Below are 16,615 nucleotides of genomic sequence, written 5' to 3'. Positions count from 1 at the left end.
CCGCCAGGAGTGATTCCTGGTGTAGAGACACAGTCAGTCGTGAGCCTCAGCTCAGGGCAACGGGTGACACTGCCTCCCAGCCACGACAGGAAAACAGCTGTGCCTCTGGGACCTGCAGACCCACGGGACTTGACAAGTGGAGCCCAGAGCTCTGCGCCAGGCCCATTTTGCTCTCCCGAAATATGCTACCAGACGGTCTTCTTCATTCCCGCCTTACGGGAATTGAGACTGAGAAGTTGAAGTGTGGAGAAGGGCAGGCCATGGGCAGTGAAGGTGCGTGATGGCCCCCGTCCTCTCCCTCCTAAAGGGTCCCGGACCGTGGGTGATGCTCTCAGTTGGAGGAGGAGGGCGGTGCTGCCACTGGCTGCCCGCTTTGGTCAGTTCCTCCTGGGTGCTGAGTCAGAGGGACAGGCCTCTCCGACCACGTGAGCACCCAGGGTGGGGGTGGGAGGGCATGACTCAGGTGCCGTCCCAGCCCTGCCCCTGTCTGTGCCCTGGAGGAAGGGGCCGTGAGCGGGCGGAGAGGCGGGGCTGAAAGCGAGGTCAGGGCTGGCGAGTGTTCCTGGGCAGGGCGGGTCTCTCCACTCTGGGCTGCTTCCCAGGCCTTGTCCTGGGGAGGGAGTCCCCCGGCCAGTGCCCGGCCAGAGCAGGGAGCCTGGGCTCCTGAGGAGACCCTGTGAGGGATGGTTTAGCGGCTGATCCCTTGGTGGGGGCTCTCGGTGTCCAGGGAGGGGGGTCTCTGCTCCGGGCTGAGGCAGCAGCCTCAGCCCCCAGGATTGACGAAGGGGCCTCGGTCCTGGATGGAGGCAGGTGTTATGTCACTATTGGGGAGCCATGACTGGAAGGACTCCCCTGCCTGCTCTCTCTCTCTCTCTTCCTCTCTCCCCTCTCTCTTCTCTCTTTTCTCTCTCCCTCCCTCTTTTCCTCTCTCTCCTCTCTCTCTCCTCTCACTCTCTTCTCTCTTCTCTCTTTTCCTCCCTCTCTCCTCTCTCTTCCTTTCCTCTCTCTCCCTCTCTTTCTCTCTCCCTTTCCTCTCTCACCCTTTCTTTTTCTCCTCTCTCTTCTCTCTTCCCTCTCCCTCCTTCTCTTTTGTTTTGTGTTTTGTTTTGGTGCCACACCCCACAGTGCTCAGGGGTTACCCCTGACTATGCTCAGGAGTTACTCCTGGTGGTGCTCTGGTGTTTCACATCTAAGTTGGCTCAGCTGTGGAATGGAGATGTGTCGAGCCCAGTGGTGGCCACCGTTTCAGAGGCTGTCCACTGCCTGGCCGTTAGCTCTGCTTCCAAGGCTGCAGTAAGAGGTTGAGAGAAGTCTTGACAGGCCAGAGGCAAAAAACTGAGCCCCCGGGGCAAGACCCTGCCTCTTCTCTAGGACTTTCTGAACCTCCATGGAAGCGTGGAGTGCCAGGGATAGAACCTGGGTCAGCTACGTGCAAGGCAGATGCCCTGCCTGCTGTCCTCTTGGCCCAGCGCCGGGAACCTGCTGTTTGTGTGCTAGATGTTACCTGTTAGGGTACCCTTCAGGAGCCCAGGGTGGGGCTGGGCTCCAAAGCAATGCCAGGCTGCATGTAGGGAGAACAGCTGTGACACGAGTGGGGTGGCCGGAGGCCAGAGGTCAGCCAGCACCTTCTATCCCTGCACTGTGGCGACACCTTCCTGCATGGCTCAGGAGGGATGCGACCAGGCATTGAGGCTGACGGGAAGTGGGGGCATCAGAACACTGCACATTTGCATGGCGAGGGGGGAGGCGAGTGACTTCTGTCTAACAGTTCCGGTGTTAGTCTCAGGGGCCCGTGGGACTGGGACTGGGGGATTCGGATCTGCCAGCGCAGGGCCTTGGAGTCCACTATGACCTGGACATGGGGTGCCCTCTGCTGGTGGCCAGCAGATGCTCAGCGCCTTTGTGTGGAGGACTGCTGCCCCCCTCTCGTCACCCACCAACCCCTCACCGAAGCGTCCTTGGCCCCTGCCTCCTTGGCTGGGTGACACCATCAGGTCCCCGATTAACTTTTCTCTGGCGCCCCAGGCTCTGGTTCCCCTGGGTGCCAGTACCCATGGGTCATCTGCTCTCAGCAGGCGGAAGGAGGGTCGTGACGATGCGTCATGGGCTCCAGCAGCGCTTTAGCATTTAGATACCAGCTCTTTAGCATTCGGGCCACGAGTCAGGCTGCCATGACGGCGACCTGTGACCTTCAGTCGGGCAAGTCTCGGGGGCCCTAGGCCAGGCTGCATTTCCCTCGGGGGTGGTGGGTGGAGACAGGGAGTAAATTCCTGAGAAGGGTAGGGCAGCAAAGAGCAGCACTGCCAGCCACAGATCTGCCAAGGGCACAGGGACCCAAGGGCGATCCTGCGGGGAAATGTGGGCAGACCCCCCAACCCCCCGGCCTGGCCTTCACAGCAGGGCTCGGAGTGTGCTGGCCTCTCGGAATGCTCTTTGTGACTGGGAACCCCGAGCATCTCATCTCCCTGCCGTAGGCTTACGGGCTCCCAAGGGAGCCATCCCCAATGCAGGCGTTGGCTGTGCCGCCTGGGCCGGGAGCTGGAGCCCCCTCGGCTCAGGGGTCTCATTAGTGTAAAAGGGGTAAGGACCTGCCACAAACACAAACAAGCACACGTACCTGCAGACTCTCTCTGTCTCTCTCTGTCTCTGTCTCTGTCTCTCTCTCTCACACATACACACACACACACACCCGCATTCACATACTCCTATACTCACCCTTGCACACACTCGCATTCAAACACACACACACACACACACACACACACCCCTGCATGGATGCATACACTTACACTCACACATACAGTCTCACACATAACTGCACACACACGCACCCTTATAATCATGCACACACTCATGTACTCACACACACACCTCCACTCACACACACACACACACACCCCTGCACTCACTCACAAACACACATACCCCCACGTGCTTGCACAGCACATGTGGCTGGTGCTTGGGGAAGACTTGTCACATCAGCTTCATCGTGTCTGTCCTCAGCGCAGCAGGGCGGGCACCTACACAGAGGAGCTGCCGGGCTCTGTCAAATGAGTTGCCAGCTTCCTTCCGAGGGTCCGTTTGGCACCCCCTAAAATTCCCCGAGCCCGTGGGATGCAGCCAGTGGGCGCTTGCTTGGGGCTCGTGCCTCCCATTGCCCTGGCAGCTCTGGGCCTGGTCAGCCCTCGGAAGGCCGCCTCAGGGGCAGCTGGTGACCTCAGCTACCGTCCAGCTGCAGATGCTCCACAGGCACTGGGGTTTTAGCCCCTAGGTGGCACCCCTGGGGGTGCTAGCGGGTGAGGTGGGAGCTGTCGCCCTCCCCCGCGTCACCCTCAGCACTAGCCCGGGTGCGCCCGCCTCGCTGAGTCCCGCTTGATCCCCAGCCACCAGGCTGCTCTCGCCCTGGGCCTGCCCGCTGACCGTCCCTCTGGGAGCGCCCCTTCTCCCTGGGGCTGGGTCTCTTCTTCTGAGCCTCGGCCTCCCTGTCGGAGGGGGGCGTTTCGCCCAGCTGCCACGTGCTCCTCCCGGGCCCCTGGTGCCATCGCCCGATCCGCTCACCCTCCTCTGCAGGCCAGGGGGCCTGTGGCACCGTGTATGTTCTGGTAAGGGAGGCGCTGGGTGCGGGGAGGGGCCCCGCCCTCTAACCTGAGCCCCCCCCGGCGCCCACAGCACCGGCAGCTGCTCAAGGACAGCTTCATGGTGGAGCTGGTGGAGGGGGCCCGAAAGCTGCGCCACGTCTTCCTCTTCACCGACCTGCTGCTGTGCACCAAGCTCAAGAAGCAGAGCGGAGGGTGAGCAGGGGCCCGGGGGTCCGTCCCAGAGGTGTTGCTGACCACGCGGCCGGACCGCTCTCTGAGTGACATTTGCGTGCCCAGGTCACGGTCACAGGTCACCATGAACAGTCTGGAGAGTTCCTGGCTCGGGTTCAGTGGTTGAACCATTGGCCTTACCAGCGTGGGGGCTGGTGGGCTGTGGCCGGCAGGGAGGCATGAGTCATGGGCTGGGGTGGCAGGCACGGCTCAGACCCGATGGGGGCGGGGGTAGCCCTCCCTGTCCCGGAGGAATGCATCACAAGATTGTCATGGGCTCCTGCATTATTCTCTTCACGGATGGGGGGTCTGACACCTGGGAGGGGTATAAAGGAAGAAGGCCTAGCAGGGGCGTGGGAGCCCTGAACGCTTCCCTTTACTCTGTCACTGATGTGCTGAGCAGATTTCATCAGGAGAGCCTCAGTTTCCCTGTCTGCTAAGGGATCAGTTACCTGGGGCAGAGCTGCAGCCCTCCGAACTTGGGGTGGAGATGCTGTGAGCACAGGGTGGCTTGGAGCGGGGCCTGTCACACCCACCCCTCAGGGGCAGGGTCACGCATGTAGAGTCTTGTTGGTGTGGGGCTGCCAGCGCCCTCACCCTCGAGTGGCACGAGGATTCGCAGAGGAAGGCAGCGTGCTCACGTGCCCCTTCCCCTCCACCCCCCAGCAAAACCCAGCAGTATGACTGCAAGTGGTACATCCCGCTGACGGACCTCAGCTTCCAGACGCTGGACGAGTCAGAGGTGGCACCCAATGTCCCCCTGGTTCTGGACGAGGAGCTGGATGCCATGAAGATCAAGATCTCCCAGATCAAGAACGACATCCAGAGGGAGAAGGTGGGGCTGGCTAAGCGGGGCTCTGACACCCGGGCAGGTGGGCGGGCTCTGCCGGGGTCTCACCCCCCCCTCACCCCTTCCTGCCAGGCAGGGGCTGTGGGGCAGCATGGGTGACCACTGTCCCACTCAGGGTTGCCCTGATGGGGAGTGAGTCTCCTGCTGGCCTCTGGTCTCCAGAGAGGTTCAGGAGTTTGTAGGGAGAGTGAGGCTGCGCCCCTCTTATGTAGGGCCAGCCCAGGCCAGAGTAGTGCCGTGACAGTGGCCACAGATAAAGTGGGTCCCTGGAAGGCTGCGGCCTTGGAGCAAGCGCTAGTACAGCAGTCAGGGTGTATGCCTAGCATGTACCCCGCCCCGGCTCGGTTTCTGATGCCACGTGATCTGCCGAGCATCTCCGGGTACCACTCTGGAGATCCCCGAGCACTGCCCAGTGAGGCCGTGAAAGCCGTTGGCACCGCCAGGTGGCCCGGCCATCCCCAGCACCTCAGGGCCCTCCTCAACCTCCATGGCCTCTTATATCCCACCACTGGACCACTGGCCCAATGGGCTGAGAATCGCTGTTGGCGTCCCCAGACCTCCTGAGCACTGCACCCCCCCCCCAAATAACAGGGTTGGGGGGCTCTCTGAGCAGGGAGGTCTGGCTGAGCCCAGCAGGCAGCTCTCCCGCCCCTCATCTCCTGCACCTCAATCCCGGAAGCTGAGCAGAGCACCAGGAAGCCCGAGAGCAGCATGGACAGTCCATGGATCGCTCGCCCGGCAGGACTGCTGTGGCCCTGCCACCGCTGCTCTCTCCTGTGGTGCTCTTTGTCCCCTCCCCTGGGATGGGCTGGGGCATGTGCCTGCCCTCCCTGGGGCCCCTCACAGACTCTTCCCGGGGCTGGTGCTCAAATGGGCTTGGATTCGGGGTGGGGTTCGGGACGGGGTAGGGGCCGCCGGATTGCAGTGTCCCTGTGGACATTTCCCAAGTTCAGGAGAAACGAAGGAGGTTCGTCCTCTCCGCCTTGGGAGGCGGGACCAACCGCCACAGGAAAGGGGGCAGGAAGGAGTCCAGAGCGTGAACACGTCTCAGTCCTCGAGAGACCAGCCGGCCGTGACCGAGCAGCCCTGTCCCCTGCTGTGTAGCAGCTGGAGCTCCCCGCTCCCAGGGTGAACATCGGGTGTTGAGGGCCTGCCGGGAGGAGACAGTCACACCGACCTCCCTGCTCCCCGTGGCTCTCCCTGCAGAAAGCGAACAAGGGCAGCAAGGCCATCGAGCGGCTAAAGAAGAAGCTTTCGGAACAGGAGTCGCTGCTCCTGCTCATGTCCCCCAGCATGGCCTTCCGGGTGCACAGTCGCAACGGCAAGGTGAGCGTCTGCCAGACCTGTCTCGCGTTCCCGGGCACAGCCGCAGGGCCCCGGCCACCGGGACGCTCGCTGCATCGCGCCCGGCACCTGCCCACGGGGCCTTTGCCGTGACTGCCCTTTCCTGCTGCAGAGGCGGGTCCAGGCGGCACCCAGAGACACGAGAGCCCCTGTCCCTGGTGCTTTGGGCTCTCGTCTCTGGGTGGAGCCATGCCAGCGCCACCCTCACCTCTGGGAGTCTGAACAGGATAGTGGGGGCTGTGCCGTGTGCAGTTCCAGCCTGTGCGGTGAGATGCTGTCTGGGAGAGAGAGGCCCCTGTGACCTGCACCTAGCTGTGGACTGGGCCTCTCCCTCCAGAGCGCACGCGCACACACACACACCCTCCCTCCCTCCCTCCAAGGGAATCATCACACACACACACCCTCCCTTCCTCCAAGGGACACACACACACACACACACACACACACACACACACACCTCCCTACCTCCAAGGGAATCACACATACACACCCTCCCTGTCTCCGGGGGAATCTCACTCACACACACACACACACACACACACACACACACACATATACACTCCTTCCAAGGGAATCACACACACACACACACACACACACACACACCCTCCCTACTTCCAAGGGACACACACACACCCCTTCCTCCTTCCAAGGGAATCACACGCACACACCCCCTCCCTACCTCCAAGGGACACACACACACACACACACACACACACACACCCCTCCCTACCTCCAAGGGAATCATACACACACCCCCTCCCTACCTCCAAGGGAATCATACACACACACACACACACCTCCCTACCTCCAAGGGAATCACACATACACACCCTCCCTGTCTCCAGGAGAATCTCATACACACACACACACACACACACACACACACTCCTTCCTACCTCCAAGGGAATCATACACACACACACACACACACACACACACACACACACACACACACACACACACACACACCTCCCTACCTCCAAGGGAATCACACATACACACCCTCCCTGTCTCCGGGGGGAATCTCATACACACACACACACACACACACACACCCTCCTTCCAAGGGAATCACACACACACACACACACACACACCCTCCCTACCTCCAAGGGACACACACACACACACACACACACACACCCCTCCCTACCTCCAAGGGAATCACACACACACCCTCCCCTACCTCCAAGGGAAACACACACACACACATACACACACACACACACACACCTCCCTACCTCCAAGGGAATCACACATACACACCCTCCCTGCCTCTGGGGGAATCTCATACACACTCTCTCTCCAGCACACACATACCCTTTCAACCCCCCTTTTGTGCAGCCAGGAGCAGTAGCCAAGAGAGCCTTGTCTCAAGTCATTGTCCCCAAGCTCAGACTTAGGGACAATCATGGTGACATCAGCCCACACCCTCGTAGATCCTACCTGGTGACCTGCCCATTCCCGCCTGACCGACATGTCAGGGTCTGCCCTGGGCAGGCGGAGTAGGCTGCTTGCGCACGGGCATGCCTCCCCGAGCTGTCTGCACAGCCCCTGGGCGGGAGGGGGACTGAGAGCCAGAGCCCTGTTGTGTGCACGCTGGACACCACCAGCCCTGCAGCCCCCAGGGGCCTGGCCACTGTGAGGAGGGGCTTTGGCTGCAGGATGTAACGGGGTGTGCTCCCTTTCGCCCCCAGAGTTACACATTCCTGATCTCGTCCGACTATGAGCGCGCCGAGTGGAGGGAGAACATCCGGGAGCAGCAGAAGAAGTGTAAGAAGTGGCGTCTGCAGGGCGCCAGCCTGGCTGTTGATCAGCTCTTGAGGATTTCATCCTTGGGTCTCTTTTTTTTTCTTTCTTTTTATTTTCCCTCCCTTCATTTCTCTCTTCTCCTTCTCTCTTTCTACCTTTTTTTTTTTTTTTTTTTTTTTTTGAGGTTCTGAGCAGTGGAACTAATCTTTGAGGTTCTTCCTCTCCCTTTCCACCCTGTCTGGCCGTTCTGTTCCGGCACACTGCTGCCCCCTAGCGCCAGCTTGAGCACTGTATTCTGGGTGACCTGGTCTCAGCCATGGGGACTCTGGGCTCACCTGCTGCACGTTGATGGGCCAGGGGGCTCTGCACACCTCTGCCCTTTTGCCATTCGTGCCTGGGAGCTGTGTGCTTCATTTCCCCCCGAGGGTCCCCTGCATCCTTGGGGACCAGATGCAGCTGGCGGCTCTGACGGCCAGTGCCTGTCCTTTCCCAGAGCTCCCTGCTTTAAGCCAAGATCCACTGTTGGCGGTGGGTGTGGCGGTGTCTTCTCAGCAGGCAGGGCGCTGAGTTACAGAGGGGACAAAGCTGGGCTGATCTGTCTGGGGGACCCCCAGAAAAGACAGCTTGTGGTGGGGCCGAGTGGTAGGCAGACCCCATGTCTGTGGGGTCACATTAAGCTCCCCCCTGCCCTCAAGTCCAGCCTGGGCACTTGGTGGGCACACACCGCCCTCTGCCAAGTACCAGCCCCTCCCTCAGAGCATAGCCCCAGGGTGTGGTGAAGGCCCAGTAGGCGACGCTTGGACTCTCAAGCAAACCTGTTGGGGGTCCCGGGACGCCCGAGCGCTGTCGGTGTGGCCAGTTGTGCACCTGTGTTTCTCCCTTTCAGGTTTCAAAAGCTTCTCCCTGACGTCCGTGGAGCTGCAGATGCTGACCAACTCATGCGTCAAACTTCAGACCGTTCACAGCATCCCGCTGACCATCAACAAAGAAGGTGAGCTGTTGTCTCGTTCCGCTGTCCACGCTGCTTTGGGGCCAGCAGAGCTTCAGTCCACAGGGGTGACAGTGGCTGCCGAGGGCCCGTTTGCCTCTGGCAGGCGTGGACAGGATGGGTTAGAAGCGATCGCTCCCCAGATGGCAGCTGCCGAGCAGTGCCGGAGACCAGCGATGTCCACCCTGGTCCTGAGACGGCCCTTACAGCCGTGGTTTCACTCCCTTGTCCTGTCCCTCCTGTCAGCAGGTGCTGGTGCTGAGTTGTGCTGCCTTGTTTTCAGTGTCACACAGTTGGGCACATTCATGCAGGGATAGACTTTTTCTTTTTGGTAGTTGGGGCAGTCAGGGAGTGAGAGGGTGGCATACCCGACTGTGCTCAGGGCTTACCCCGGGCTCTGCACTCGGCACTCCTGGCGAGGTTTGGGGGACCCTATGGGGTGCCCAGGATCAAGCCCAAGTCAGCCGTGTGCAGGACAGGCGCTGTACCCGCTGTCCTATCACTCCAGCCCCAAACAGGTGTCTCCTTAGGGGTGTACGCGCACATATGCTTCTGTCACTTGCCAGCCCAATTTTCCTGTCCCGGGAACCTGAGATTTGGTCTTGCTCACTGGTTGGATCCTATGGTCTCCCTGTTTTACTCCACATTGCTGCCTTTTGCCAGAGCTGGGTAGCCATTCGGTGTCCCCTTTGAGAAGTGGTTTAATTTGATTTGGTTTGGTTGTGGGGGTCACATCGGCTGTGCTCCGGGCTTACTTTGGGCGGTGCTCGGAGGACCATATGCAGTGCCGGGGCTGGAACCAGGGTCAGCTGTGTGCAGAGCAACTTTCCCTCCCGTGCTATCCCTCGGGCATAAAGGTTGGTTTTTAGAGCAGAGCCTTGCTGTGTCCCAGGAAGACTGACTCCTTTCTGTTCTCTTGCGCAGATGATGAGTCTCCCGGGCTCTGTGGTTTCCTGAATGTCATTGTTCACTCCGCCACTGGCTTTAAGCAGAGCTCAAGTAAGTGACCGAGGTTAACTGTGGTAAAGCTTAGCCAGTCCTCCACCCGGAAGGACTGATTGGACAGGGTGTGGGAAACCAGGAATGCGACTCAAATGACAAACAGCCACCTTTGACCCTCAAGTGGCAGTGCTGGTGCCAGTGACACCCACGGATGGAGTTTTCCCAGAGTGTCCAGTGCCCTTTCCCAAGCCTGTCTCAAGTGGACGGGTGAGCACCCACTACTGGCAGCTGTTACGGCAGTCTCACCGTTCACTGCAGGACAAAAACAGCCCAGTGGGCTTCTGTGCCTCTGGGCCCCTAGCAGCAGGGGTATTTAGCTGATCTGAGGAGTGGGAAGTGTCCCCTTTCCATCCTCCCTCTTAGTGGGAGGGGCTTCTCCAAGGCCGCAGGGCTCTGTGTAGCAGGGACGTAGAGCAGACACTGCGTTCTCCCCCCTCTGCTTGACTATGAGCCTGAGCGAGAGATTTCCCCCTGACCAGGCAGATGGAAGCTGGGTTGACAAACATGCATATGAGAAAGGATCAGTGTCCAGGAATGTAGGTTTACAAAATAAAGATGGGCCAAAGATTTGTGTAGGTGCTTCCTTAGAGAAATACCCATCACTTACAAACACCTGAAAAAATGCAGGTCACGTAGGGAGATGTCAGAGCAGGTCCACTGCGGGATGGCGCTCCACACTCTTTAAGAAGGCGGCCACCAGCAGGATTCACTATGGCCAGTGTTGGCAGGCGCCTGCTCTCAGCACTCGAGAGCATTCTCAGGATGGGCTGACTCTCGGTGATGTCAGAGGGTCCAGCCACCTGGAACACAAAGCCACCATTTTGTAAAGAGTTAAGTGCCCCCCTGCTCTGTGTCCCAGGCACCCACTCTTACATATTTAGACTAATGAAACCCAGAACTCCACTTGGACTCAGGTGCTAGGCAGATCATGCTTTGCCCATGCACTGGAGCACCATTCTGCTAAAAAAACGAAGAAATGGTTACAGCCAACACCATGGATGAACCTAAAATAACATGGTGCTAGACCAAAAAATGCAAATGACCACATGGGGTGTGTGTAGAATTGCCAGAAAAGGCAGCGGAAGGAGGACTCGGCCTCTTCACTGGTTGTCTGGGGCGAGGGTGTGAGTGAGGACTGACCCCAGTGGGCATGAGCGGACTTTTCAGGTGACACATCGTCCTGATACCTGCCATAGCCTGATGTTTCCTAAAACTCCTTCACTGTGTGCTTAGCTGGGATGGGCGAGTTGCATGCTGTGCAGGTTCTACCTCCTGAAGCTGGAAGACACATACCTCACGTTCCTCTTCCTCTCCGGCTGCTGGTGTTTCTGGGCGTCTGCTCCGGCTTCCTCCTGCTCTGCGTACGCTCCTCCCTCCCTCTTCCTGGGGACTCTTCCGTGCACACCACAGATAGTTCCCACAGCTGCCTCTCCGTCCCCCCTTAATCGTCCCCCTTCGTGGCCAACACTTTAAATGTCATGCCAAACTGAACCGGTCCCTCAAGACTCAAACTTGTTTCTTTTGCCTGTACCAGCATGGAACACCACCCTTCGTCCCGTAACCAGCACCTGTCCGTTGCCCCATCTTCCCAGTGAAGTGCCTTCTCTGCAGTTTCTCTACATCTCAGGTCACCTGCCCTGTCCTTTGTGGCCCCCATCAGTGACCTCCCTGCTCCCTACCACCAGGCTTTGTCCCCTCTGATTCCCGTTTCTCCCCCACATCTCTCCATGCTGCGCTGCTTTCTATTCCTCACACCGGTCTACAGCCCCTTTGCCCCGAGTCTGCCTGGCAACACTCTTAGCTGTCGGCCCTGCCCGTGTGTGCCCCTTGCAGGGTAATGTCCCACCCACCTTTGTCATGATCGCATCATGCAGGAGATTTTCTACCAGGGTGTCATTAGCGACTCAGAGGTGCTGGTTCCCAGCTGTAGCAACAAGGAGAGTCTGGTCACTGTGTGGGGGGCCGGTGCTGCTGCTGGCCACCCGTTGGGGGTCTCATTGATAAGAGAAGACTGAGATGGAAATAGCGCTGGTCTTCCCGAGAGCAGCCCATGGAAAAGCTACGAACTGTCTCTCTCCGTCCTACAGATCTGTACTGCACGCTGGAGGTGGATTCCTTTGGGTATTTTGTGAATAAAGCCAAGACGCGGGTTTACAGGGACACAACGGAACCAAACTGGAATGAGGTGAGGCCCTGCTTCCTCCTTCCCGGCGAGTTTTGTACACACACACCCCCCTTCCTCGGCTGCCACCGGAAGGCCAGATATTCTACAGAAAGTCTGAATCTGGGGAGAGGCTCCTTCAGGCTTCCCTGGGCATTCCTGGAATCTGCTGGAGGAAGGGGTGATGCGTCAAAGAGGTTTTATTTCTGTGTTCCCGGGGTCCTTACACACACCACCTTCCCCCCTCCACCCCCATCACAGAGAAATGGCCTATTTTGCCAGAGAAGTGTTCCGAAGAAGAACTTAAAAGGGCTTTTTGTCTTGCCTTTGTTATTGCTCAAGTGTTTACTTAGGAGGTTTCCATAGCGCTTTTCCTCTGAGGTTGGAATGAGTTGGCGCCTGCCTGACCCTTCCAGTGACCGGACGTGTGAGGCTCTGCCCTGGGGGTGGGCGCAGGGGGCACCGCAGACTCTGCTCCCGCGTGCTTGCCGGGGGGTGTTGCGCCATATTCTTGGCTGTTCTCTGTCCCTCTGCCTCAAAGTGGGACCCGCTTGCCCTGTGCTCTTCCTTCCGCCTCTGGGCATGGCGGCAGGTGCTGGAGAAACCCGCGGGTCCCCGAGGGGCCAGGTCCCAGCCTCTGGCCCCGCTGCAGCCAGCACATCGCTCCTGCTCCAGCATGTAGGTGGGGTAGCACTTCTTGGCCAGGGGTCGCAAGACCCCATGGGGGACCCCAGGATATTGTGGAAATCACGTAAACGGGGCTACAGCATGCGACTAGGGGCTCGCAGGAGAGGTGGGGGCTCAGGGAGGGAGCAAGGGCAGCAGGGGAACATGTTCAGAAAAAGTGGATAAGTATTAGGTGGAGGTCGCTGGGGAGAGAGCTGAGACCCACTGGGCTGCCTGGTTAATCCTGCTCTTTCCTGGCCCCTCCTGGCCTCTCCTGGCCTCATGTGACTAGCAGCATCACGGTTAGGCCCAGGCCAGCTCTCCTCGGTGCCCCTGCTCGCCCGCTGGGCTTGCCGCCTCAGCCTGGCTTCCTGCCGTGGCCGCTCTGGCGGGAGCGGAGCCTGGAAGCATCCGTGGGAAGAGGCCTGGGAGAGAGGGAGCGGGCCTGACGCAGCAGAGGAGGCGGTGCGAGGGGTTCCGGATTCTGTCAGGGGGCCAGGGGGGATATGGAGTCTTCCCTGGTGGGAAACTCATGCTGTTCTCACCTCCTCGGAGACTCAGAAATATCTACCTCCACCCTCGCTCCCTGCTTCCGTTTCACCCCCAGAAGCCCATGCAGCAGAAGCGTTGGTGTGAAAGGGGGGATTGAGTGAAGAAATATGAGGGTGATGGGAGGAGGAAATTAGCAGCCCACAGGATACTGCTGACCACCCAGAGCTTGTTGGAGCAGCTCTTTCCTCTGAGGTTCTTTCTGCTCCTTCACTGCCCTGGGTCCCTTTATTTATCTATCTATTTATTTATTTATTTTAGTTTTTGTTTGTTTGCTTTGTCCCTTGCCAGATTTTTAATTTTTACGCCAGCTTTTGAGCTACAACAAACTTGAGTGCCACTGCCCCCACCCCCCCCAGCCCCCCTCTGCTGTCAGCACCAGAGTGAGTCACGTGTTTCCATCAGTGACATGTTGACAACACAGTCTATCTGCAGTGAAACTGCCCTCCTCACCCACCGAATTCTGGCAAAGGTGGTCTGGGGACCCTCCCAGGTGCTGTCTTCATAGCTTTGGTTTGCGTTTCTGGAAGCTCTCGCGGACTAGGCCGCAGTGTGATGCTCGGTGGGGGAGTGGTTGCTGTAGGTCGGCACCCCAGAGGGAAAGGGAGGAGGGCCTTGAGCCTCAGGGCCCCCCCGAGCTGCCAGGAAGCTGCTTCATGCAGAAGGTTCCTTGGCCGGCAGTTCCCCCGCCCCTTGCTAAGACCCACTCTTAACTGGGCACTTTCCCTTCTTCTCGGGGATGTAGGAGTTTGAGATCGAGCTGGAAGGCTCCCAGACGCTGAGGATCCTGTGCTACGAAAAGTGTTACAACAAGCTGAAGATCCCCAAGGAGGACGGCGAGAACACGGACAGGATCATGGGCAAGGGCCAGGTCCAGGTGGGGCTCGCCTCCTCCTCTCCCCACCCTCACCCCCGGAGTCCTGCCCCCGCCCGGCCCCGGGCTCTGCCTAGACCCCACCGCTGGGTGCTGTGGATATGGCCGAGGGTGGGGCCCCGGGGCGGGCACCGGGCTGGAGCAGGCAGAGCCAGGCTTGCACCTGCACAGGTACTTTCCTGCCCACTTGGATCTGTCACTTTTACCCCATCTCGTCCCCAGAGGAGTTTGCATTTAGTTTGTTTTCCCAGCTGAGGTCCTCTTTAACCCTCAAGGAGGAACGGTTAGGTGGTGCTGTGGGCGGAACCGGGCAGGCATGAGGCCGTCTCTCTCAGAGGAAGTGCTGGAGAGTCCACTGCTCAGTGGCCCCTGTCTGGTCGGGCCCGGGTTGTAGGGGGAGCTGTTGTTCCTTAAACAGTGGGCACAGGTGCCCCAAGAAGTTTACTTAGACACTCCATTTCATGACACGTGCTCAGGTGGTTTCCATTGAGCGTGCCTGTGCTGGGCTCGAAGCACCCAGTTAGGGCACCTGCTGGGTGAGCCTCCTCCCTCGAGGACCTTCAGTCTCCACCTCCATGGTGACTGGGCTCTGGCTCTCTGAATTGGCATCTGCCCCCCGTCCTGGGCATTCCTCACCACACACAGGCCCTGGCCAGCATCTTGGCGATTCCCCCGACCCCATGAGCTGATTGGATGGAACCATCACACCTGGCTTCTGGCCAGATAAAGCTAGTGGCGGCACAGAACCCTTGGATTCCAGTTGTTTGAGTCCTCCAGCCTACGTCCCAGTGGCGAGAGGATGTGAACTGTTGTGTCGGTGGGGAGGAGCAATGGACAGGTGCTCCTCTCCGTCTCTTGGTTGTCTATTCATCGTCAGAAACCTTTTGCCATGGTAACATTGGGCATAAGCAGGATTTCTCTTTTTGCACACATCTAGTGCACTTCAGCAGTCTGAGGGTGCTAAGTGGCCTCCCTATCCTATCCGAGGGAGGAAGGGAGTTATAAGGTCATAGCATAACTCTTGGCGATGTCTGATCACTGTATCACTGTCATCCCATTGTTCATGGGTTTACTCCAGCGGGCACCAGTAACATCTCTATTCCTCTCAGCCCTGAGATTTTAGCAGCCTCTCCTTACTTGTCTTTCCCAACGATTGGAGGTTTTTTCAGGGTCAGGGGAGTGAGAGCTATCGTTACTGTTTTTGGTATATCGAATATGCCACGGGTAGCTTGCCAGGCTCTGCCGTGCGGGCGGAATACTCTCAGTAGCTTGCTGGGCTCTCCGAGAGGTATGTATGTATCTGCTACTGTATTTGGGATATGAATACGCCATGTCTCTTGCAAGACATCAAGAGATGTCTGATAACTGTCTTCATTTGCTCTCTGATTGCAGCTTGCCCCCTCTCTGCTGTGCTCTGGGGGTGTTCTTTGGGAGACCACCCCCCCTTGCCTTGCTCTCCTCCTTCTAGAACCCGACTGGAGACAGGAAGGAGTGGCGGATATGGCCTCTTAAAACGTACTAATGACAAAACAAAAAAAAAAATTTACTAATGACATTTGTTAAAGGGGGCGGGCAGGCTTTCTTCTAAACATAGATTTGACGTATCACCCAAATCCGGGTCTAGAGTGTTTGTATCACTCCAAGACGGTTTCCTCTTTTCATGTACAGTCATTGGCTTATTCCTACTCACAGCCTGACCTGATCAACTCCTGTTTATAGATCTGCCCACGCTGCAGTTTTCAAGTAAATGGAATCTTGCCCCCTGTGTCCTGTACCCTGACTTCTACCAGTTAGCGTGTTTATGAATGGCAGATGGCATTCCTTTCTATGGCTGACGCCGTCCTTCCATTGTCTGTTTGGTGTATGCCTGTAGTTTACTGTTCAGCAGTTGGTCACCCTGGGGTTGGTTCCAGCTCATATCTGTTAGGATCGGGCTGTTGTTAACACGGGCACGCAAGCCTTTGTGGGCTCACATGTTTGCTGTCTCCCCATGTGGGCATCTAGGGTGGAATTCCTGGGCCGTGTGGCCCGGTTGGTCTTGGAGAAACTGTTAGGCCTTCCAGAGTAGTTGCACCCCCCGTACCCCGGTGGCAGTGTCTGAGACTTCTTATTCCCTTCACGTCCCCGTCAGCACATCGGCTCTTGCCTGTGACCCTTTCTGAGCACGACCATCTTGAGGCAGGGGAGGTTCACTTTATCCCTTTCTATCTTTTTGGTTTTTTGGTTGCCTTGCTTTGGGGTCACACCTGGCAGTTGGTCACACCTGGTCACACCAGGGTCACACCTGGAATTACTCCAGGGGATCATATGAGATGCTGGGGATAGAACCTGAGCCAGGCCTATGCAAAGCAAGCACCTTAACTACTGTGATACTAGAGATTTGGGACTTGAAAAGGACATGAAAAGATTAAATATGAGGGGTTAGAGCGATAATACACAGGGTAGGGCATTTGCCTTGCACACAGCTGACCCGGGTTCAGTTCCCAGCACCCCACATGGTCCCCCAAGCACCACCAGGAGTAACCCCTGAGCATCACTGGGTGTCACCCAAAAAGCAAAAAAAAAAAAAAAAGGATTAAAGATGTGGGCAATGGCACTCAAGAGAATAGATGGTTAT

The 16,615-nt window shown here is 58.1% G+C and overlaps 1 protein-coding gene across 1 annotated transcript in view; it reads left to right on the top strand.

Annotated features, from left to right (window-relative positions):
* The window catches only part of BCR (BCR activator of RhoGEF and GTPase), a 115,717-nt gene that overhangs the window by 90,151 nt on the left and 8,951 nt on the right, over positions 1-16,615 (top strand). The window contains exons 9-16 of the mRNA XM_012935169.2: positions 3,670-3,791; positions 4,476-4,644; positions 5,866-5,985; positions 7,704-7,779; positions 8,645-8,749; positions 9,671-9,745; positions 11,836-11,933; positions 13,870-14,001. Coding sequence (XP_012790623.2) covers positions 3,670-3,791; positions 4,476-4,644; positions 5,866-5,985; positions 7,704-7,779; positions 8,645-8,749; positions 9,671-9,745; positions 11,836-11,933; positions 13,870-14,001 — 897 coding nt within the window. The remainder of the gene's footprint in view (positions 1-3,669; positions 3,792-4,475; positions 4,645-5,865; positions 5,986-7,703; positions 7,780-8,644; positions 8,750-9,670; positions 9,746-11,835; positions 11,934-13,869; positions 14,002-16,615) is intronic.

This window comes from Sorex araneus, chromosome 9, assembly GCF_027595985.1.
Source record: "Sorex araneus isolate mSorAra2 chromosome 9, mSorAra2.pri, whole genome shotgun sequence".
Lineage (NCBI taxonomy): Eukaryota > Metazoa > Chordata > Mammalia > Eulipotyphla > Soricidae > Sorex > Sorex araneus.
Note: the sequence above shows the minus strand (reverse complement) of the source record. Positions and strands in the feature narration are given on the sequence as shown.